At 38.2% G+C, this 25,655-nt stretch overlaps 1 protein-coding gene across 1 annotated transcript in view; it reads right to left on the reverse strand.

Annotated features, from left to right (window-relative positions):
* Window positions 1-2,956: 2,956 nt before the first annotated feature.
* LOC123720945 (plasma membrane calcium-transporting ATPase 1-like) overlaps window positions 2,957-25,655 on the reverse strand; it is a 34,255-nt gene continuing 11,556 nt past the window's right edge. Inside the window, exons 2-11 of the mRNA XM_045685619.1 lie at window positions 20,405-20,525; window positions 19,764-19,929; window positions 18,104-18,197; window positions 17,492-17,608; window positions 15,716-15,763; window positions 14,733-14,887; window positions 4,772-4,987; window positions 3,999-4,241; window positions 3,066-3,200; window positions 2,957-2,971 (exon numbers count right to left, since the gene is read on the reverse strand). Of these exons, the coding sequence (XP_045541575.1) occupies window positions 2,957-2,971; window positions 3,066-3,200; window positions 3,999-4,241; window positions 4,772-4,987; window positions 14,733-14,887; window positions 15,716-15,763; window positions 17,492-17,608; window positions 18,104-18,197; window positions 19,764-19,929; window positions 20,405-20,525 (1,310 nt within the window). The remainder of the gene's footprint in view (window positions 2,972-3,065; window positions 3,201-3,998; window positions 4,242-4,771; window positions 4,988-14,732; window positions 14,888-15,715; window positions 15,764-17,491; window positions 17,609-18,103; window positions 18,198-19,763; window positions 19,930-20,404; window positions 20,526-25,655) is intronic.

A 25,655-nucleotide genomic window follows, 5' to 3' on the forward strand; every position in this document is an offset into this window, starting at 1 on the left:
TCGTTTTGTATTTCTTAACAGGACCACGTATGATCAAAGGCAAAATACAAAGCCTGACGTGAACTCAAATTCAAATGCTTATGATGGACAACATAAAGAATAATATTAAAATGATTAGTTTTAACTGTAAATCGGTTATGCGTTCCCAGGAGTCTATTAGACGTTTATGCCGAGAGGCGGACATAATAGCATTGCAAGAAACATGGCTATTGCCTCACGACATACCTGCACTTGGCAATATTGATCCTGACTTCGGGTACTTCGGGAAATCCGCAGTCGACACTAGCTTAGGTATACTGCGCGGCAGGCCTTACGGAGGTGTCGCAATATTGTGGCGGAAGAGCATTTTTACAGATGTATCAGTGATACAATGCAACAGTGTACGCATAACGGCGGTTAAAATTAACTCAGCAGGTCGGTATTCATTGGTGTTCTCGGTATACATGCCAACGGACTCACCTGAACATCTCACAGAATTTACGGAGTGTATGGGTGAGATCGCCGCCATTGTCGATGATAGCTGTGTAAGCTCAGTGTATATTTTAGGTGATTTTAACGCAAATCCATCTTCATCTTTCGGTAGTGAACTTATCAATTTTTGTACAGAACTTAACTGGCGATGTGCAGACATTGAATTATTAGGACTTAATTCTAACGCCTATACGTATGTCAGTGATGCCCACGGTTCTCACAGCTGGCTAGATCATTGTGTAGTGTCGGAAACGGCTTGGAAATCTATAACCGATGTTAGCATTATGTATGATGTATTTTGGTCAGACCACTTCCCGTTAAAAATTACTTGTAATTTAGAGGTATCTCAAAAAGAACTTGATGCTTGTGTGAATAAATGTAATAAAATTGTCTGGGGGAATAGAGACATTAATCAGATAGAATTATATAAAGAATTTTGTAATAATAGACTGAAGACAATTGACTTTCCACGCGACTATAGATTTTGTAGTGATAAGATTTGTAATAATTTAGACCATAGACGTGTTTTAGATCAAATGTATAACCAAATAACACAAGTTTTGAAGGATGCGGCATGCCATAGCTATAAAAGTACAACTAACCAGAGTAGAAAAAGAAATCTGTCCGGCTGGAATAAACACGTAAGGAAGGCTTACGAGGAGGCTCGGCTGGGCTTTAAGGTGTGGGTTTGGTATGGTAAGCCAAAAGTGGGTTTAGTTTATGACAATATGCAAAGTACCAAGAAATGTTTTAAAAACAAACTTAAATGGTGCCAAAACAATCAACAGCAGATAAGAATGAATAGTATAGCTTCATGTCATGATAAAAAAGATTTTTCCAACTTTTGGAGAAAAACCAATGCTTTAAATGTCAAGTCGAGCCTCCCCGTGAGTGTTGACGGAATTAGTGAGCCCGCCTCGATCGCCAACCTCTTTAAAAATAGATTTTTTGTTAAATCTCCATTAAGTTCAGTCGACGACAAGACAGTGGCACAAACAATTGACCACTATCACATTAGATTTACAGCAAAAGAGGTAGCTGAAGTTATTAGAGGGATGAAACGCGGAAAGTCTCCTGGACATGACTCGCTGAGTATAGAACATCTCCAGAATGCCGGCATTCATCTACCCAGGGTACTTTCTATGTTTATCAATTTTTGTATTGGGCACTCATACCTGCCTGATGAATTGATGAAGACAATTGTAGTGCCAATAGTAAAAGACAGATCAGGTGATGCTTCTGATGCAAATAACTATAGGCCCATTTCATTGGCCACCGTAGTGTCGAAAGTACTTGACAGTTTGCTTGACAAACAACTCGGCAAACATATCTCCCTCAACGATGCTCAGTTCGGATTTAGAGCGGGCCTATCTACGGAAACGGCAATTCTTTGTGTCGAGCATACTGTAAGATATTATACTGATAGAAAGACTCCAGTATACGCGTGTTTCCTCGACCTGTCGAAGGCTTTCGACTTGGTGTCCTATAGGGTTTTGTGGAAGAAGCTATACGAGGCAACCACGATGCCAGGAGAGTTGATCGAGTTGTTTAAATATTGGTACAATCACCAGAGCAACGTGGTGCGATGGGCGGGCGCTTTATCGGAACCATACGGGTTGGAGTGCGGGGTGAGACAGGGAGGGCTGACGTCTCCGAAGCTCTTCAGTCTGTATGTTGATCGGCTGATCGGTGCGCTCAGCGGTGCGAAGGTCGGGTGCTCGGTCGATGGGATCTTTATGAATAATATAAATTATGCGGACGACATGGTGCTACTGGCCCCATCGATCGGCGCGCTCCGAAAACTTCTCCATATATGCGAGAACTTTGCAATAGATCATGGTCTTAAATACAATGTGACCAAAACTGAATTGTTAGTTTTTCACGCCGGTAACAAATATTACTCAAATGTTCCGCCGGTTACCCTAAACGGAGTTTCTATTAAAATGGTCTCAAAATATAAGTATTTAGGTCACTGGCTAACAGCGACCCAAACGGATGAAAACGACATGGAGAGGGAACGTAGGGCGCTGTCCGTTAGGAGCAACATGCTGATTAGGAGGTTTGCTGCGTGCTCTAGGGATGTAAAATTAACCTTATTCAGAGCGTATTGCCAGTCGTTTTATACATGCAGCTTGTGGTTCAATTTTACCCAACGCGCGTACAACGCCCTACGCGTACAATATAACAACGCCTTCAGGGCACTGTTGGGGCTGCCGCGCCACTGCAGTGCGTCGGGGATGTTTGCAGAGGCGCGGGTTGATGGTTTCGCCGCGATTCGGCGCAAGCATATTGCCTCCCTGATGGAGCGGGTGCGCGGCAGCCGTAACACTATCCTGGAGGTGTTTGCGAGTCGCGTGGATAGCCCATTGTGGAAGCACTGGGTTAATGCCCATGTGCTGATATAAAATATATTGTATGTACAAGTTATTGTTTTAGATATAAGTTATTACTAACATAGTTTTTAAGTAAAACACTGTACTAACAATTAATGGATGTTTATCTGAAATAAATAAATTATTATTATTATTATTATTATTATTATTATAAGGTATGACAGTGGACATGCTCTTGCGCACGGAATTGAACGTGTATACTCGTGTGAAGGACTCCTCCGGGTTGCGCTCGCGCACCGCCTCGTAGCTCTGTCCCAGCGCGAGCACAAACCCGAGCAATGCGCACTCCGTCTTGTTAGCGATCTGTATTGGAGGCGATGTGGGCTCCGCCGCCGGCTGGAGGTGAACAAGTAAGAGTTATAGTCTATTATAAATGAAGATTTATGCAGAGCGTGCATGGAGGAAGAAGAAACGGCATTGCATATTATACAACACTGTCCGGCAGTGTCCGACCACAGGGTCAGATACCTCGGTCCGTCGAGGTCGCCGCCAGAGATCACCAGCAACATTAAGGGACTGCTGGGGTTCTTTGGCGAGCTGGGCTGGCTGGAGTAACCCACAGCCTGCCTTCACGCAAAATACGCGCTTGTCGTGGAGTTGCGGATAACTGAGCCCCTACTACTACTACTACTACTACTACTACTAAATGAAGATTCAACTTTTGTAAACAAATAAATGTTAACTGAGAATAAATTTATTAAAAAAAAAATGCCTATAGTAAACATATTAACCTCCATTAAGTATCGTTGTTATAGTGATTATTTTTGTCAGGAAATAATAAATATATTGTTCAATATTGAAAATGACACACAATATCAATGATCTGATGACACTATTTTGACGTTGACATCTTTAGGAATTATTGTGATTTAATTACATTTTTGCCTAACGGGCCAAATAAGTTTGTAACACTATCTTAATCTACTACTGATACTATACAAGCGAATGTTGAGATGAATGGATGTTTATTTGAAGGTATCTCCAGAACGGTTCAACGGATCTCGATGAAATTTGACACAGATTTAAAGCATAGTCTGGAAGAACACATAGGCTACTAAGTTTTTTTTTAATCCGCGCGGACCGAGTCGCGGGCGACAGCTAGTAATGTCATAAAATAAATGACGTATAACTCACCATGACACCAGAAGTGAAGGCACTATTAACAGACATTCCTTCGATCATAGTCTCGCCAACTTCCGCAGGTATATCTCTAAAGTTGGGCGTGACCTTGCACAGCTTCTCGCAGATGTAGGACTGGACCACAGTCATACGGTTGGTTGTGAGAGTACCAGTCTTGTCTGAGCAGATCGCGGTCGCATTGCCCATCGTCTCACACGCGTCTAAGTGACGCACCAAGTTGTTGTCTTTCATCGTTTTCTGAAAATATATTCGGTATTGTTATATGTATTATGTTATTCAAACTTTTCGGCGGCTCGAAAAATTGACCTTGAGCCGCTAGAAAAAATAAAACTACCAATACAGAATTTGTTTAATAAAATTTGAAAATGATGAACTAGTCTTGTTTAACGTTCAAGTAAAAATTACAAATGTCTTACTTAGTAAGTTTACTATTGTAATACGTTACAATGAAGAAGTTCGTTAAAAATTCTTACATATTTAGCAAAAAAAAACTAGAGAATCGAATGCATTTTATTGCAAGAAGAGGGTAAAATATTCCAAAAAATTATATTTACAGCAGTGCTAATTTACCTCTCTTACAGTAGGTTTTTGAAACCGAAATATCCGTTTAAAAAATTGTTATCTCTGTTTTGTCAATGAAATGTTTTATACAGAGATTTAGATCTCGGAAACTCACGGTTACTGTCAATCAAAGCCTAACAACTCCTTTAATGACCAATTAACATCTCTGAGTACAACAGTCTGATTATTTTAAACATCAAACTAACCTTAACAGAGTATGCGAGTGACAATGTAACAGCGAGAGGTAATCCTTCAGGCACGGCCACCACCAGCACTGTCACACCGATGATGAGATGCTTCACCAGGTTGTTGATGTAAGTCGCCTTCCAAGGTTTGCCGTCGATGACAAAGGTGCGCACACAGAACTGCACCACCAGGATGATCACCGTCAGCACTGCGATTGTGGAACCCGCGTAACCGATCTGAAATCAAATGGCGTATGTTAACATACAAAATTGTGGTAATCTTGAGTAATTACGAGCTTTCATAAAGTTTGCATTGCACTGTATTTGTATATAGTTTAACATTTTCATATCTATACTGGCTGTCGCACGCGACTCCGTTCGCGCGCAATAAAAAATAAAAGGGGGGGGGTATGAAAAATAGATGTTGGCCGATTCTCAGACCTACTCAATATGCTCACAAAATTTCATGAGAATCGGTCAAGCCATTTCAGAGGAGTTCAAGTTCGAACCCCGTGACACGAGAATTTTATATATTAGTGTAAGATATTTGATGCAAAAGTATTTTAAAAGAATTAAACTAACAGCGAAATAATGAATTTAACTCTATTTCATAATAATCCTCGCTGTAGTATAAACTCAAACCGAACGTAAATAAACAAAAATGTCAGACGTTCCGCAATGACGGATGGAAAGAGACTGCCTCGAGCAGCAGCGCATACTTCCTTATAAAACCTTTTTTTTGTGTGGCTACCCTCAACAGTCCTAACACGGCTTCTCCTGACATGAGACCGTCCTCGGGCTCGTTCTTCCAGCATCTTCAACACTGGAATTCGTCTGTAACAATGGCATAGAGTCTTTCGATACCAGCTCGTTGGCAGGCGCTATGCGGGCGCGCTGCTCGTCGTCAGGCGCTGCACTGGCGCGCTGCTCGGCAACAGGTGCTGCATTGGCGTGCTGCTCGCGACAGGTGATGCACTGGCGCGCTGCTCGGCGACAGGCACCGCTCAGGCGCGCTGATGGTAGACAGGTACCGCTCAGGCGCGCTGATTGTAGACAGGCGCGCTGATTGTAGACAGGCGCGGCTGTGGCGCGCTGCTTGTAGACAGGCACCGCTCAGGCGCGCTGATTGTAGACAGGCACCGCTCAGGCGCGCTGATTGTAGACAGGCACCGCTCAGGCGCGCTGATGGTAGACAGGCACCGATCAGGCGCGCTGATGGTAGACAGGCACCGCTCAGGCGCGCTGATTGTAGACAGGCGCGGCTGTGGCGCGCTGATTGTAGACAGGCGCGGCTGTGGGGCGCTGCTTGTAGGCAGGCGCGGCTGTGGCGCGCTGCTTGTGCCTAGGCGCGGCTGCGGCGCGCTGCTTGTAGGCAGGCGCGGCTGTGGCGCGCTGCTTGTAGGCAGGCGCGGCTGTGGCGCGCTGCTTGTAGGCAGGCGCGGCGGTGGCGCGCTGCTTGCAGACAGGCGCTCTGCATGTAGACACGCGCAGCTACGGCGCGGTGCACAACACAGCTACATAGTAGGACACAAGACCCGACCAAATCTGCATCTATATCAATAATGGTGTCCTCGGTTATTTGATCATAACTCTTTATGGTTTCAAAACATTCGTCACATGACCACGCGAGCCATGACATCAGTGGCAGCCCGCAGTATGCCAGATGCTGAACGTCCCGCAGTCCGTTCAATGCCTTAATTCACAAGACCTTGTAGGGCAAGCGTCCCGCAGTCCGTTGCCGATAGGAGCGTCCCGCAGTCCGTCCTCTACATGATATTAATGGCAAACGGCAGTTTGTCAGTCGTGAAGATACCCTAGAAGCATCTCCTGATACAGAGCGTCTCATATTCCGTCACAATCGCACATCTGCAGTTGGGTATCCCGCAGTCTACGCAACGCAGAGCATCTCGACAATACATGGACAAAGCAAACTGAACTAATAAAGGGCATCGATGACTATTACGACATTATGACATACGTCTGACTCAGATAATGGCTTAACACGCTCAGCGCAACCGACTAGCCTTACAAGTTCACTTTAAAATGAAAAAATCATGTTGGCATGTAACGTGTTAAATCTTGCCACGACTCGGCTTTACCTGACCCTCACTAATAAACTGATCGAGGTATTCAAATTCAGTATTTAGTAAAGAACACATCTTTAAATTAATTGAAAAGTCTGATTGTTCAAGATGCAACTTTTATATTGTAATCACTTAGGTCGTTAGATGGCGTAATGTTCTTATTAGATCGCACTATGGTTTGGTTAGCGTGGTATTGTATACGGACCGCGAGTTAAAAATAAAGATACGCTCAGATCAGAATACAGTTGTGGTTTTATTTAATTATTGACCCTTCTAGTAGTTCACAAATTTCGAGGAGCTGTCAAGAAAACACGCGAAGTGTTAAACATTTGGTCCTGAACGAGCCGAATTGTTCCCGGTATTGTTTGGATTCGTGGCTCATTTGGCCACACCAGCGTGTACTCGCAGTGGATCGCTGCAAAGGAGTACGCGTCATCGCCAGGAGGTAGCAGTTCACAAGCGCCTACCGGTGGAGTTCAAGACAAGGTCAACGGGCGTCACAGAGGGCGCCACCCGACACTTGGACGTGACGCATATCAATCACAGAGTGAGTGAGTCAGTGAAGTGCAACTGTAAGTACAATTTAATACATACAATAAATAGTGCAAGTGAATTAGATCAAGAGATTTTGAACCTTATATACATGAAGATTTTAACTTAGAAAATTGTTGAAGAAATAGAATTTAGAAATTCGTTTGAACTTTAAATTAGTAGATTTTAGTTGTTAATTGTTTTAGTTATAATACTGTGTGCATGTTAGACTTAGTGTAATTTTATACAAAAACGGAGGAACGGGGAATCTATGCCGATTTCTGCGGGTAGTAAACTTACCTTTTAAACACTTGTAAACGTTTGCATTATTTTAAATTTATGTTGCTTATAATCATTTTCATATTTTACATGTGTATAATATAAAGTATTCTATTTATTTGCTTTAGAAACTTAGTTGTAGTTTGCTGTACTTAATATTTATTGCTTATTAGATCAATCTCGACTGTTCAAATAATTTTAGTGTAAAGGTTTTTGTATACAAAATATTATAATGGAGAGTTTAGTTAATGTTTTAAAGGACATTCAGAATGTCATACAAAGAGGTTTCACTAATTTTAAAAAGAGTCCCAAGGATAGGTTAACCGTAGAATATATGGAAACAAGACTTGAATTATTAGAAAACGATTGGGCACGGTTTAAAGAAAACAATACTAAATTATATGAAAAGTTCAAAGCTGAAGAATGTAAAACATTGGTAGACATGTATGATAGCACGGAAGAGTCATATATTACTTATAAGTGTTTACTCAAATCATTGTTGAATAAATGTAGGTCGGTCAATTCGTCAGAAAAAACTGGTTCAAATGATACTTCCAAGTGCAAAAGTTCAGTTAAGTTACCTAAAATCACTATACCCACATTTAGTGGTAAATATAGCGAATGGACGACATTTCGGGATTTATTTTTGTGCCTTGTAGATAAAAATGAGAGTTTAGACAATGTAGAAAAGATGCATTACTTAAAATCGCACCTTACGGGCGAAGCAGAACAATTTGTAAGACATAAAGAAATTTCTGACTTGAATTACGCCCAGTGTTGGGCCAAGTTAGAAAAACGCTATAGTAATAAAAAATATCTCTCAAATTGTATTCTAAAAAGATTGTTTAGTCAAAAGCGTATGTTAGTTGAGTCTGCCGCTGGTCTCAAAGAGTTGCTCGACACAACAAATGATTGTCTTAGTGCGCTTACTAATTTAAATGTCGATGTATCTACATGGGATATTATCATCATTCACATAGTCACTTTTAAACTTGATCCCGAAACTCGGAAACAATGGGAGTTAACTACAAATAGTAACGACATTAATGAATTACCTACCTACGAACAATTTGCCACCTTTTTAGAGAATCGTTTTCGCGCCTTTGAAAGGATAGAGCCAAACAAGGTTCATCAGGTCACCAGGTCCCATGTTCCTAAGGCAATGGTAACGACAAGTTCAAGCAAGATTCGCTGTGAATATTGCTCTGAGACACACAAATTGTGTTTCTGTAAGAAGTTCGCGAACCAACCAGTTGACTCAAGACGGGACTTTGTTGTAAAACATAACATATGTTTTAATTGTTTGGGTAGCAATCATAGTGTTTACAATTGTAAGAAACAGACAAATTGTAAAGTGTGTCTAAAACGGCACCATTCTTTACTACACCCAAGTGGTGAGTCCGTAAAGAAAGATCAGGATATACGAGCTAATGTGATGACTGTTGATGCTAGCTCTTCGGCTAGTGTTGATCATGTTGTTGCGTGTTTATCTACCAATAAAGTACCTAGAACTCGACAGGTTTTATTAGCTACAGCACTGGTTAAAGCAGAGTCCAAGGGGGGTGACTTTCCGTTGGTAAGAGTATTGCTTGACCAAGGCTCTCAAGCATGCTTAATCACTGAGGCCACAGTTCAATACCTAAGACTTCCTAAAATTCCAATTCAAGGAATTGTGTCTGGCTTAGGTAATAGTTCAACTGTTGCAAGGTACATGGTACAAATAAAAATTCAATCTCGGATAGATCCGCACTTCAATTTACAAGTAACAGCTTACGTGTTGACGAAAATTACGTCTTATTTACCGGAGCAGAGCATAAATAAAGATATTTTAAAATGTATCAATATATCAAGTAATGATCTAGCCGATCCCCAGTTCAACCAACCTAATAAAATTGATATTTTATTAGGAGCTGATGCTTACAGCTGCATTCTGAAGGAAGGTATAAGGAGAAGTCCATCAAGTAACTTGATCGCGCAGAACACCAATTTCGGATGGATCTTATCAGGTGCTGTAAATAATTCAAATGAAAATTCTAACTTCACACACAATAATATTAATGTAATGCATACACAAATAAGAGAAGAAGATGTTCTCAAGCGATTCTGGGAAATTGAAGAACAAATTAATAATAAAAAGATACTTACCCCAGATGAACAAAAATGTGAAGAATTTTATACCGCTACTACCTCAAGACGAGAAGATGGTAGATACGTAGTAAGATTACCATTCCGCATTGAGGACCCTCAATTTGAAGATACTCGTTCCGTAGCTGAAATAAGATTTAAATCATTAGAAAAAAGGTTAGAAAAGGACAAGGAGCTAAAGGAAAAGTACACTAGTGTAATAAAAGAATACTTACAATTGGATCACATGAGACCTGTAAATGATAATAAAGGGAATGTTGCTGTATACTTACCTCACCATGCAGTGATACGGAATGACAAAACAACTACCAAGGTAAGGGTAGTCTTCAATGCATCGGAAAAATATAAGTCAGGTGTTTCGTTAAATGATACACTCATAGCCGGTCCATCATTGCAAGCAGATTTGAGACATACTGTGTTGAGATGGAGAGTTCATCCTATTGGTCTAGTGGCAGATATTGTTAAAATGTACCGTCAGATAAGGATAGCTGATGAGGACACCAAATACCAACGAATACTCTGGCGTGATAGTCCAAATAAAGAAATAAGGGATTACGAATTGCTGACAGTAACGTTTGGAACCACTTCAGCTCCTTACCAGGCAGTCAGAACACTTCACCAGATTGTTTACGATGAAGGTAAAATATATCCGCTAGCAGCCGAGAAGGTTTTAAATTGCTTTTACATGGATGATTTGATGACCGGATGCTATAATGTAGAAGAAGGACTAGCAATTTATAAGGAAATGACAGAATTGTTAGGAAAGGGGGGATTTTTATTGCAAAAGTGGAACAGTAATAATGAGGAAATTATAAATAAGATAAATGAAGCAGAGAGGCAAGGAATACAAAATCAATTAGATCAAAAGCAAATAGTTCAACAACAAGGAGGTCAAAAACAAATAGATCAATGTACGGAAATGGAAACTAGAACAAGCCAACAAGGAGAAAAAAATAATAAGGACATAGAAGATAAGGGAATAGATCATAAAATAGACAATGTTATTAAAATTTTAGGACTATCTTGGAACCGCAGCATAGATGCATTCCAGTATACTGTGAATCTTCCACCGCAGACGACTGCACCTGTAACAAAAAGAGCTGTAATTTCAAATATAGCACGTTTGTTCGATCCTCTAGGATGGCTAGCTCCGAGTGTAGTGATAGCAAAAATATTTATCCAAAAATTATGGCTCGCTGGAATTGAGTGGGATGAAGAATTAAATCCTGAGTTGAAACAAGAATGGAATACTTACCGACAGGAATTGTCTCATCTCACCCAGATCGCCATTCCACGCTGGCTTGGCACGAACTCCAACGATGACCGTGAGCTACATGGTTTTTGTGACGCTTCTAAGGCAGCCTACTCAGCGGTGGTATACTTGCGAATGACGGATGTCACAGGCAAGGTCAAAATTGCCTTGTTAGTTGCAAAGACTAGAGTTGCCCCTATAAAGCAGATCAGCATTCCTCGTTTGGAATTGTGTGGGGCAGTACTCCTTTCAAAATTATTGATGGAAACGGCGGAGGTATTGCAGATTTCAACGAATAAAATCTTTGCTTGGACAGATTCTACTGTTGTTTTAGCTTGGCTAAATAGTCACCCAAGCAGATGGAAAACGTTCGTGGCCAATCGCACATCTGAGATATTGACTTCAATGCAACCATCTCAATGGTTCCATGTGTCAACGACGGAAAACCCGGCAGACTGTGCATCAAGAGGACTTTTACCCAGTTTGCTTGTGGAGAATTCCCTTTGGTTTTCTGGACCAACTTTTCTTAGTTCAACCATTATTTATAAAAAGCAAGATGTTCTGAAAACGGACTTAGAGCAAACATTAAAAGTTTATGCTGTTGTAGCTTCAAGCAAGGATTGTGATATATTTCAAACTTTTGAAAGATATTCCTCGTTATCAAAACTACTACGAGTAATTGCATATTGTCGTCGATTTAAAAATAAGGGTAAAAACGATACTGACTATTTACAGAAAAAAGAACTCGAAAAGGCATTAGAATGCTGTATCAGAAGAACACAGGAAGATACTTTTAAGGAAGAATATGTACAATTGCAAGACAAAGGGTTCTTACGGCTAAAGAAAAGTAAGTTAAGGTCATTGTGCCCTTATTTAGACGAAAACGGTTTGATTAGAGTAAAGGGTAGACTAGAGAAATCTTCGCTAGATGAACAGATGAAGCATCCAATAGTATTGCCAAACAACGCACATCTTACTCGCTTAATAGTAGCCGACGCTCACATCAAGACACTACACGGAGGTAATCAGCTCATGCTAAACTATTTAAGATCAGCCTACTGGATACTTGGAGCAAGAAATTTAGTTAAAAGGCACATTAACAAATGCGTGACCTGTGCTAAGCAAAGAGCCAGTACCAAGGCCCAAATAATGGGTGACCTTCCGTCTGTCAGATGTAACCCGTCGAGACCGTTCTTGCACAGTGGTGTTGACTACGCAGGTCCTATAAATGTAAGGACAACAAAGGGTCGTGGTCACCATTCATATAAAGGCTACATATGTTTGTTTGTTTGTATGTCTACGCGCGCTTTACATCTAGAAGTAGTCAGTGACATGGGTACGCAAGCATTTTTAGCGGCCTTTAGACGGTTTGTGTCTAGACGTGGTCATTGTGCCAAACTTTATAGTGACAACGGCACTACATTTGTAGGTGCTTCGAGAGAGTTACAGCGACTCGCGCCATATCAAACTTCTATAGCACAACATTTAGAGGCGAACAACACTGAATGGCATTTCATTCCCCCACATGCTCCCAACTTCGGTGGTTTGTGGGAAGCGGGAGTGAAATCAACAAAGTTTCACCTCAAACGGGTTATCGGTGATGCGACACTTACCTATGAAGAGCTTACAACACTTCTTACCCAAGTCGAAGCTTGCCTGAATTCGCGACCGATAAGTGTTATGAATCTTAATGATCCTGGAGAACCAATACCATTGACCCCAGGACACTTTCTAATCGGTGAACCTATAATTTCAATACCAGAGTACACTAATTACGAAAGTTCAAATGTTCATTCTCTAACACGATGGCAATTTGTTCAGAGGATGTTGCAATCATTTTGGAGACGTTGGTCTCAAGAATATTTAAGCAATTTAATGCATCGTTATAAATGGTCGTCCAAGGCTCAAGAGCCAAAGATTGGTGATATCGTTCTTATAAAAGAAGACGATATGCCTCCTAGTCGTTGGTTGATGGGTCGGATTATAGAGAAACATCCCGGTGATGATAAAATCACTCGTGTAGTTACGTTGCGCACAAAATCATCTAGTATTATAAAAAGGCCAACTAATAAACTGTGTATTTTACCAGTATTCGAAGAATGACATAGTACTTTACTTAAATCATGTTCTTTTTTTATTATTATTATTTTTTTTTTTTGCATCTTATTTTTCTTACTAGTTTGTAATCATTATACAAAGTTTTGGTTAATTTTAACATGTTCAATTGTCTCTTATGCGTAATATTGTCAATAAACTTTATAAAAAAATTAATGTATCACGAATCTAAATCAACGGCATGTTTATAATCATTGGCATATGATCAAGGACATTCTTCCACTAAATGTCCTTGGTGGGCGCTATGTTCAAGATGCAACTTTTATATTGTAATCACTTAGGTCGTTAGATGGCGTAATGTTCTTATTAGATCGCACTATGGTTTGGTTAGCGTGGTATTGTATACGGACCGCGAGTTAAAAATAAAGATACGCTCAGATCAGAATACAGTTGTGGTTTTATTTAATTATTGACCCTTCTAGTAGTTCACAAATTTCGAGGAGCTGTCAAGAAAACACGCGAAGTGTTAAACACTGATGTTGACTTATTTGGCATCAAAACTTGAAATATAAAAATATTGGTTCGATCTTACCGCAGTACAAATTGAATAGATCGCGTCCACAATCCTGTCTGCTGTGAAATACACAGACAGCGGGTGAGCCTCACTACTCACATATTCCCATGCAGAATAAACGGCTTGGTCCACGCTACCCTTGTTTTGCGAACACTGGTACGCCTTCGATATCGACTCAACTTGCTACGACTACAACAATTATCACGGTAACGATCTGACATTTTTCTCTTTGCATTTATTTTCACGAAAATGCAAACACAAACATAGTGAGCAAAGTGGATAGAATCACGTGGATCCTATCCCACTTCTGATGTAAGATATTTGATGCAAAAGTATTTTAAAAGAATTAAACTAACAGCGAAATAATGAATTTAACTCTATTTCATAATAATCCTCGCTGTAGTATAAACTCAAACCGAACGTAAATAAACAAAAATGTCAGACGTTCCGCAATGACGGATGGAAAGAGACTGCCTCGAGCAGCAGCGCATACTTCCTTATAAAACCTTTTTCTTGTGTGGCTACCCTCAACAGTCCTAACATTAGATATACTAATGAAATTGTAGTGTCTGTTTCTTATATTGAGAAAAAATTATACTTTGCACACATGATGTGTTTGCGTAGGTCAGAGATCCCAAAACAATTTTGGACAAGTGACCCCCCTTTTCCAAAATGAACTGTTACCTCAGACCGCATATGGCCAAATTACCTACTTTTAAGATCAATTATTATTGTTATTATTAATTCTGACTTAGGTCAATAGAAGAAGACAAAGTGAGAATTAGGAATGCTTTAAGTTCATTATCGACCCTTTTGGGAATCCGTAGGTGATACAAAAAATATATTTTTAAAATCTTAGTCTGTCTGTCCGCAAGTTCGCGTTTATTCCGGATAATTTCCGGAACGGCTGGACGGCTGGGATGTTTAAAGCATTTGTTGTTTGTTGAAAGTAACTCTTGTAAGTCTGTATGAATAAATGAATTAGAACATAGTTAAAATTTAGTTTTGCGCCGCGACTTCTAAGATATTCAGAGCCGCTGAGATATTTGAAAACGATTATACCTGTATGGCGAGTTTAGTGAGCTTGGCTTGCAGCACCGACTTCTCCTTCTTGTGCGATGTCTCAGCGGGTTTGTCTGTGGGCGCCACGTGGTTGTCTTCACGATGGTTGGCGCCATGACTGTTGCTGCTCGCCGCCAGAGTTGCATCTTCATCTCCTATCGTTGTATAATATGTTAGAGATCGTTCTAGATCATTCGTTCCTTGTTTGGTACGTTTGTTTATTTTTATTTTAACCTATAATCAATTCTAAGTATGTAATAATAGAAGCTACTAAAGTTAAACTACAGTTAAATTATCTAGCTAGACTCTATAATAGGCTAAAAATTTTATTTTTTTAATTTATAATGATAAATTGAATCCAACGGCTTAAAATGATTTTTTGACAATTCTAATACTAACGAGTATTTTTTCCAATAAAAGTTTATAATTTGTTGAAAAAAAATGTATTTTATAACTCTAAAGTAAATATATTGTAATATTTGTACCAAACAAGAACGATTTGATAAAGTAAATAATATAAAAAAAAATATTATAATTATTAGAAAGATGCAAAGAATGTAGTAGATTACTTTTGGTATATGCAAATATATTTAAAAGCATATTATTATTTATAATTTAATATTCATCTATATATTTCTTAATTTCAGTCATTAATGTTTAAATGGATGCAAACTCTATAAAATATCAAATGTGAAACTGTTATTTTCCACTTTGAAATCTCTACAATAAATATTAGTTGTTATGCAAAACTATTTTACGATCAAAAATGCATCTTAGGTTAAAATCCAGGCATCTTAGTGTTTCTAATCTTATGATCGAAATTCATAATGCATTGAGTACACTTAAGGACAGAATAAATGTTCACAAATTAGGCTCGGAAGCTTCTATAGCGTTAGCATTAATTTACATGTTAAGCGGTACATAAATCTGGCCCCAAGTGTACAGGACATTAGAAGCGGGACGTAGCAAAGGACGGCACTTACCGGTGAGACTCTTGCGCTGGGTCCCCTTGCGCTGCTGCTTTTTAGCTTCTACAATAATTCCCGATATCCATTGTCGTGGTTTTTTTTTTTTGGTATATTTCATTCCAATAACAAGCCATACATACACATTTATTACAACGGAGACCGTTGATAACATTTTACACCATGCACCATAGACAACAGTTATACGATGCAGTTTAAATGTGTATGTTTATTTTTTTTTAATTATTTGGTTGTTTTTTTCATCGTCGGCATGGATGTGGGGTGCGGCGGGCCAGGGGCGGGGGGTGGAGAAAAAAAATTTGGATGTCTTTAATGGATTCACACTAGACGAATATCGGTTGCTCTAATACTAAAGGGTTTCATGGATTGCGATCCAGCAGTTATATCCTTTACTTAAATTAAATAAGAAAAAATATTGTCTCATTTTTTTTGGCCACAAGTGCTGGATCGAGGAATAAACTTGCATTGACTATGCTTTAGGGGGCATACATTTTACAGTTTTGAAATATTTGAAAAACAGATCGATCGAGATTATTTTATAAGATGACAGGTTATTTTATCTGTAACATAGACACTAGACGAGGCTATCAATGCCATGCTATCAACAGGACAGGCAATTAGTCAAACACAGAGACAATACGAACAACGACTAACATGTATCACCATTATCCCAAACACGAACCAAAACCTTCAAGTCGAACTATAAAATAATCTCATATCCACAAACGAAATTGGTAGAATAATAAAAAAAAACACATAAAACATTTAACTAATATTAATTTAAATAAATTCTTTGAAAATATAAATTTAATTATTATTTTCAATTCGTTGCAAAAACATTAAAGTAAGAGTGGAAAAGGATAAAAATTAAAGGTAGTTATAAACTAAATTTCTCAAAATCGCGTAATTACGTTAGTTTATTATTAAATTGCGAATTTATTAATAGATAATACTTTATATCTACCAATTTCGTCGTTAATTCAAGTTACCCATTCCCTAGTGTGCAGTGACATGGTAAAGAGGTACAATTCCATTCTTCTTGTGGTAACACTAAATATGCAACTAAGCATCGAACAATAACTATCCTCATTTATATTCAAAACAATATAAACAATAATAATTTTAAATTAGAGTCGGTGTTACATTTAATAAGTATAATACAATTATTTTTTTCGAAAATATCGATATGAAAATGAGCATAGTATGTATTGTTAGAGACAAAAATCAACACTGTGCCGGTGTATCGGCGCAGCACTAGACATGTCAAATATCAACGCTTACGTCGCCTCACTACAGCTATCTGTCACTTGGTTTTGGGAACTTTAGCGCGCAATACGCTCGAGATGATCTTGACTAATAATTCTCTAAAAGTATGGACAACACTAAACTAGATTTTTGCAAGTTTCAACTATTTTTGGATATCATTTCTGTTTTTAGAAATTTAAATTCAAACAAAATTTACATTTCCTACACTATCTTTATCCATAGCATAACACTGGAACAAAATATTAAATTTTTAGTTTTTAAATAACTCAAAAACTACGGGACTGATTTTAATAATCCCTTTACTAACAGAAATATCTTTTATCAGTGAATAAAAAAGCTAAACATTCTATTTTTTCCAAGGGTAGATTACCAATTTTACATTAAGACAGTGTAAATAAAAAATGAGGTCCAATTATTTTGCAACAAAGTATACAGAGAGGATATCCAATGTACTAATGGGGGACATCACTATGCTACAGCAGCGCCACACAACAGAAGATGACTGACCTTTCTTCATCTGCTTGATTTCCTTCTCCTGTTTGTCGACAGCCGCGCCCAGCAGAGTCAAGATGATGCCGGCCTGCGAGTTCACACCCACAGCCGTCACCAACATCTTGCCAGAACCTGGAATTGGTTCAATTAGAATAAAAAAAAATGGACAAAGTTAATTGTACAAACTGTAAAACTTATATCTAAATTGATAGGTGCTTTGTTATTTAAGCAGTCTGTAAGTGAAAATAACTTAAGTGACCACAGAATCATTCGTTAAAATAATAAGTCATTTAGACTTGTACATTTTTACTTAACCAATCTTACTAATATTATAAATGCGAATGTTTAGACGGATGTTTGTTTGAAGGTATCTCCGGAACGACTCAACAGATCTCGATGAAATTTGACACTGATGTAGAACATAGTATAAAAGAACACATATGTTACTTATTACGTCTTTTTGATGTCGCGGGCGACAGCTAGTACTTAATAAACGAACATACAAAGTAAAACAGTACTACAAAAATATTGAACAAACCAACTAATAAGATTCGAGACATTTTTATAAACGAGGCAAAGCAGTGATGTTTTGACAACAGATTTGTTATAAAAAAAACATAAAATTACCTTCCATAACGTGAGTACCAGATAGCACCATGGGATCAAAAGATTCACCTTTCTTGACATGGTCCGACTCTCCCGTAAGCGAGGACTCATCGACCTGGAATTATGACACACTTTTGTTATTATAAACTAGAGATGTAGATAGGAATTGCGTATTTACAATTGCTACGGTTCTGTCATCAAAACTTGCGTATTAAATTTGATCCACTTCCCGGTTACTGATTGAGCTAAAATTTTGCTTTGAACCCTTTTAGGATCACTTTGTTATCCGTCCGTCCGTCTGTCTGTCAAGACCCTTTTTTATTTGGTTTTTAATTAACAAGAAAATAACAAAAGCTTGTTTTGAATAAGTTTACATACATCTCGTGAATACTAATAAGGGTTCCGTCTCCTTTTATTTTTGACAAATTCAATTTAACCGCATGTTTCCACTACCAGATCCGCGAAGACATATTGTTTTCTCTTTTTTAAAGATAATAAGAAGGATGATAGTATGTTTATATCTGTGTTTAGATAGTGTAAATAAACGGTAAGTCATATTTTGACGCAGACTTATCAACACAACGCCTTGTCTCGTTTCGCGGCAGCCAAAGTGTTTGCTGTTGTTAAAGTTTAAGTGTTGAAAGTTTCGCGTCATTGAGTGCCGGGTGGACGAATGCCTGTTAATTCGTGTGAATAGAACCTCTTGTTTATTTCTAGTATTGATAATAGTAGGAAAAAACTACTGCAATGCGATATTAATGTATTTTTCTTCACTTATCGATATCGCTTTATTTGCAATGACGTCATTAGGTTACTCAATCTTTGATAACGTTTGTTTGATTATGTCGCTAGTTGCGACAAATGTTGCAGAATGCTATTTAATTAGCACTTTATGTGTTAAACAATTGTCAACAACGTAACTTTGAATTGGCGACTTTAATACTTTGAAGATTGCCTGGATTAGATTGGATGGATGTTTTTTACTACGTATCTCCAAAACGGCTTAACGGATTTCGATGACATTTGGTACAGATGTAGAACATAGTCTAGAAGAAGATATATTTACTAAGTGTTTTTTTGTGATTCAAATTTTAAATTAAATCAGTAAATACGTGGTTAATACGTTGTTACGTTGTTAATATGTGTAATCAAACCAACAAAAAAAAATACATAAAATTGTTAATCGATTTTTTATGACAGATAACATTTCTATCCAACGACATCTGTCATTATACAACGACTTCAAGTGGTTGGTAGTTAAGTTAAATTTCAATTTAAAATATTGCTTTTATCTAGGCAATGGGCGTGGCGTTATCAGGCGTTAAGTACAGATAAGTAATCAGATTTCTATAACCCCGTGCGTCATCAATACAGCTGTAATCTACCGCTGTATATCAGTACAACAGTAGCGTTTATGTTATAGTGCGACAAAATTATCTGGCGCGGTGAAAGCCGCTATCAGAGAATACATAAATCCTACTCAGGTATAGAAAATGACACACACGACAAGACATATACAGTCAGACAAGGATCTTATGACACTTTAAAAGTAGGACACTAATGAGCTATTGTAAGTGTGAAGTCGGTGACATGTACAGAGTATCACGTGAAGAGTGTTTTCTACAGGATGTCACGTATAAAATTATGTATACAGAGTGTGGTGTACAGGGTGTTGGTATACCTTGAGGTCGTTACTCTGCAGCAGCACACCGTCAGCAGGCAACAGATCTCCATACTTGATCTGACAAATGTCGCCCACCACGATCTCGCTGATAGGCACCTGCTTCACCTCACCGCCACGGATGACTGCGAACTTGTGCTCGCCCTCTATCCTCGATTGAAGCCCTCTGGAATATTATAAAATAACTATGTTAAAATCAACATAAAGCATTCACACATATATTACTTAAAGTGACCTAAAATATGATACAAGTTTAATGAGAAAAAGTGAAGATTTTCTTCGTTAAAATTACAGCCTCTGCATGCCTATGTAAATTGTTTTTGGCAATAACGGAATATTATATTTGCAGGTGAACATGAAATTGCTAACTGTAAAAATAATTAGTTTCCGATACAACAAAAACTAACATAAGCCTTTTATTAAAAAAAACGGATAGTAGATAGTCACGAAGACTAACCGTTGTTTTCTGAGACTAAAATCTCTGCATAAAACATATCGCCATCGCTGTCATTATCTTTGACAAAACAGAGATAACAATATGATTTAAACTGATATTTACGTTTCAGAAACCCACGGTTAATAATCTACAATTTTAACCTTATTTACTTAAACAAAAATAAGTGACCGAGTGGAGCACTTACCTGAATTGTCTTTCTTTCGTGTAATCGTTGAATGCTGTGACTATGACGACAACTATAACAGATATTAAGATCGCCAGACCCTCTATCCATTGGTAATGACCTTCTTCTTCGTCCAAATGACCTGAAAAATTAGGGCAAATGTTTTTATATCGCGCAATATTAAGAATACCTAAGGTCTTATAATCTATACCAATAATGGTAAAGTTATTCTAATCAATTACAAATGCATTTGTTAGCTTTATTATTAAGTCTATTTATTTACGCTACGACGTTTTGAAGTTTAGCAGATAACTCTCTAGTCTGTGCGACATGTGAGTGGAACTATACTTTAGTGTTTAAATTTTTGTAACTTTCTCTTTTTTTTATTATCCCAGACCACATAATGTTGTTACTTCAATTTAATTTTTTTTTATAAAAGCGACTAATCTATTATTCAACTCATTCCAACTTTAGTGATAGTTACCGCGGGTTTCTAAGACTAGAATCTCTGTATAAAACAAATCTTCATCCCTGATATTACCTTTGAGATTTGATTTGATTGAAAAAAACAGAGATACAATAAATATTTTAAACAGAGATTTTACTCTCAGAAACCCACGGTTAATGTTATGTTAATTCGATTTTAGGATACCAAACTACGTCTACCCGCATTTAGATATTACCCATACTCTGCCTAATTAGAGTAATCCTATGAATGGTTAAGGGTTGCCACCTATCTCTGTCATACGTCTAGTGTGTGAGCGAGAGGTGGTATTCAATTATGATACATTGGGGCAATTTCACCTCGATGCAATAACAGAAGTGTTATGGGATTTAATGTCCGTAATTAATTTAGCGTGTCATTCGTTATCGTGAGTTTACATTGCTGTGTGACCTGTATAAAAATACTGCTTAAATACAGATGTTATGGTAGTGAAAACACACGATGGCAATTATATGTTGAATTGTGGAAAGCAGTGATGTGAAACAATATTAGTCATAAATTTTAATGGCCAAAGAATGTGCTGGTGAACTATAGAATTATTAAAAGTGTAAAAATATATAATTACTGTTGTGTTTAGTAAATACGATTATTGCTTTTTTAAGGCAAAGCATGAGCATCTTAATTCATTTGTTCCAAACGTTTATTGTTACTTTTGCTGCTGAAACATGTTTCCTCTCTCTACACAAAGACGATCTACAGAACATGTTTCATATTGTGATTGTTTCTTATTCTAAGTTGAAAAAGAAATAGTATAATAGTTCTTAGAATTAAAAATGCTCTTTTACCCTTATCTATAAAATAATTACTGGACAAAACCACACAAAGATACACGAATACTAATTTAATCTATTTAAATAATAATTAATTAAAAAAAGGTTTATCCATTTATAAATTTTTATAACACAATTAGACATCAGTTTATTATTTAAGAAGTCATTTTTTATATATTAAATAAATCTAAACAATCTAAAACAACACACAGACGGACAAACATCGTATACAACTATATTACCGCCGTGTCTGGTGGGCTAGCAAGCAGACTGTTTGCGATAAACTCAGCAAAACAAAATTGTACATAAAATCCGTATATTTGTAAGAAATTACAGCAAATTTTTAATATAAAAGAGCGTGCGTCTCGCGTCGTTGTTGGTTTGCGACTGCCGGGACGGGGAAGCGGCGCTCGCGGCGGTGCCAGCTCGCTGCGGTGCGGTGACGTCACTCGCGCGGGCTCGTGCGCGTACATACTCCCCCCGTTGAAAGAGTTGTTTCAAGGATTGATAGTTTAGTGATATTCTAATCTTGCATTTTAGGGAGCAGGCATATTTTATTAAATGCCCTCCTTATCGTTCCTCTGGAAGTTTTAATGTCTGCTACTCTGTTTACTCCGTCCGGCCCAGTAAACAATTGAAGAACGCGCCCAAGGCGCCATAGTAATGGAGGTAAGTTATCTTCTTTCAGAACGACCATGTCTCCAACAGCTAGATCCTGCTGCCTGGTCTTCCATTTCGTGCGTTCTTGCAGTTCAGCTATAAATTCCTTTCGCCATCTGTCCCAGAAGTGTTGTCTCATCTTTTCGATTGCCTCATATCGGTTGGGTCTTGTGCTGGTGACAGGCAGACATGGTACTGAGACCAGAGGTCGCCCAATAAGAAAGTGACCAGGGGTTAAAGGATATAAGTCGGATGGGTCTGAAGAAAGAGGAGTAAGGGGCCGAGAATTCAGGATTGCTTCTATTTGTGCAAATAACGTCGCTAATTCCTCAAATGTTAGGGAAGCATTTCCTATAACGCGTTTTAAGTGACCCTTTGCCGATTTTATTCCTGCTTCCCATATGCCTCCAAAATGTGGAGCATAGGCAGGGCTAAACACGAATTTAATTTTTTCATTATTTGCGTAATCGGAAACACTTTGGCGGCTAGCTCTGATAACTCTACCTAGCTCATTCTTTGCTCCCACAAAATTAGTGCCGTTATCACAATAAATGACATGAGGTTTACCTCGCCGAGAGACAAACCTGCGTAGGCAAAGAAGAAATGCATCCGTCGACATTGAACTTACTGTCTCTAAGTGCAAAGCTTTGGTTTGTAAACACACAAACAAAGCAAGGAAACATTTGGTTATGTTATTGCCGCGACCCTTTTTACTAGAAATCGCGAAGGGGCCAGCAAAATCAACACCACAGGCCTCAAATACAAAGCTAGGAGATACTCTCGCGGCCGGCAAAGTACCCATTATAGGCTTGATAACAGATCCGCGCATACGAGTACAAATTACACACTTTCTAGTTACATTGCGGGCTAAGTTTCTGCCTCCGATAGGCCAAAATTCCTCACGCACCGCAGCTAGTAGTAGTTGAGGACCAGCATGAAATAAACGTATATGCTCGTGTCTCATAAGCAATAAAGAGAGGTGATGTTTGCCATCTAACAGTATAGGATGCTTTTTGTCAAAGTTAAAATTGGAATTCTGTAATCTACCACCTACACGAAGAATTCCTTCAGAATCTACAAAGGGATCTAATGATAAAAGCCTAGATTTATGGTTCAACTTTTTATTATTTGAAATATTGTTAATCTCAGTTGCGAAAGATTCAAATTGGGCTTGTCTCACTAATAGATTCAGAGACTTGTCCAACTCCTCTATATCAGGAGCACCAGTCTTTTGAATAGCCGTCTTTCGACATTTGTTAATAAATCTTAATATATAAGCTACTATTCTTTTCAATTTATCAAATCGTGAGTATTTATTAAAGTCAATCAACGAACAACCCTTTGTGTCTATTTTCCCTTCATTTACTGTAAAAACTTTTAATTCCGGTAAGTTATTAATGGATATAGAACTTTGTTTTGGCCATTCCGATTCTTCCTTCAGAAGGAAGGAAGGACCTCGCCACCACAGTGTAGAATCCTGAAGTTGTTGTGGGTCAACACCCCTTGAAGCTAAATCTGCAGGATTCTGATCTGTTGGCACATGCATCCAAGTAAATCCTTGAGTAAGCTCATTTATTTCATTTACTCTGTTACTGACAAAAGTTTTTAAGTTTCTAGATTGCGTTCTTAACCAACCTAATACAATGGTAGAATCTGTCCATATAGTTTTACTGCGGATGTTACAAGGAAGCGATTCTAATACTTTATCACATAACCGAGCTCCTAGTAAAGCACCACACAATTCTAGGCGGGGTATTGTAAGTGCCTTTAATGGCGTAACTCGGGCCTTAGCACATAACAGTTGTATATGTATCTGGCCTTCTTTGTCAATAGCTCGCAAGTATACTGTGGCTCCGTATGCGTGTTGAGCTGCGTCTACAAAACAGTGCAAATCAATTTCGCACTCAACAAATTGTATCACATGTCTAGGTATTTTTATAGATGACAATCGCGATAGACTGCGCATAAAGTCTGACCATTTACGAGAATCGTCAGAAGGAATGGGATCATCCCAACCAATTTTATTTATCCAGAGTTGCTGAAGAAATATTTTACATTTAATTATACAAGCAGACAATAAGCCCAAAGGATCAAATATTCTACAAGTCATAGAGGTTACTATTCTTTTAGTGACTATGTCCTGCACTTTCATATTAGCACAGAAAAACAGCATATCCGATTTAGGAGACCAGTTAAGTCCTAAGACAGTAGATTCTTTATTCCAATCGCGAACTTCACAGACGTTATCTTTACTATTAAATAACTCAGGGCAATTTGTGCGAAATTTGCGTAAAGGAAAACAAGCTGATTTTAAAGTATCATTAACACCATTGTATATTCGCCTAAGTTCCTGAATAGCGTTTGAACCCGTATTGAGATCATCCACGTAAAAATCACGCTTTAAAACGTTGGCTATAGTTTCATCTTGACATTCGTGTGCCAGTTGTAATAGACATCTGGTGGCCAAAAATGGAGCCGATGCCGTACCGTAAGTAACTGTATTTAATTGCAATGTTTTGAGAGGCTGCTCATCACTCTCACGCCACAGTATAAGCTGCAAATGTCGCTGAGAAGCGTCGATTTCCACCTGACGATACATTTTTTCAATATCTCCTGTTAAAACAAATTTATGTATTCTAAACCGTAATAAAATTGAAAATAGATCGCTTTGAACTACAGGCCCTACCAATTGTAAATCATTTAAGGACTTGCCTGAGGAGGACTTAGCCGAAGCGTCGAACACTACCCTAAGTTTGCTAGTCTCACTTTGTTCACGTATCACTGCGTGATGAGGTAAATAAAATCCAAATCGCGGCCGTTCAATTTCTGACAAATGACCTAAATCTTGGTATTCTTTTATGTTCATTTTTATAAAGTTTTTTCTCTAAATTAAAAAATCTACCCCTTGCACTGTAAAATGATTCACCGAAAGAGTGTTCAGGAGACTCTTTAAAAGGCATTTTAACTGAAAATCTACCACTGCTTAATCTAGTAGTATTTTGAACAAAGTGAGTTTCACATAACTGTTCCTCCAGTGAGAGTGAATTATTTTTACTAGATGCGGGTAATTCTTCCACCTCCCAAAACTTCTTCATTGTTTCATGTAAATCCGATTGTGTGAAATTGCATATAACTTTGCCTTTGGAACAAGCAACACCTACCGGACCAGATATAAGCCACCCTAGTTTAGAGTCTTGCAATGTTGGCAGGTATGGACCTAATTTTATCTGCTGGCTACCTATTATATCCCAGAAGACGTCTGCCCCTATAAGTATGTCAATTTCAGACGGTTCATAAAATTCGGGGTCAGCAAGCGTTATATTTAATGGCAATTTTA

The sequence above is a fragment of the Papilio machaon genome, chromosome W, assembly GCF_912999745.1.
Source record: "Papilio machaon chromosome W, ilPapMach1.1, whole genome shotgun sequence".
Classification (NCBI taxonomy): Eukaryota; Metazoa; Arthropoda; class Insecta; order Lepidoptera; family Papilionidae; genus Papilio; species Papilio machaon.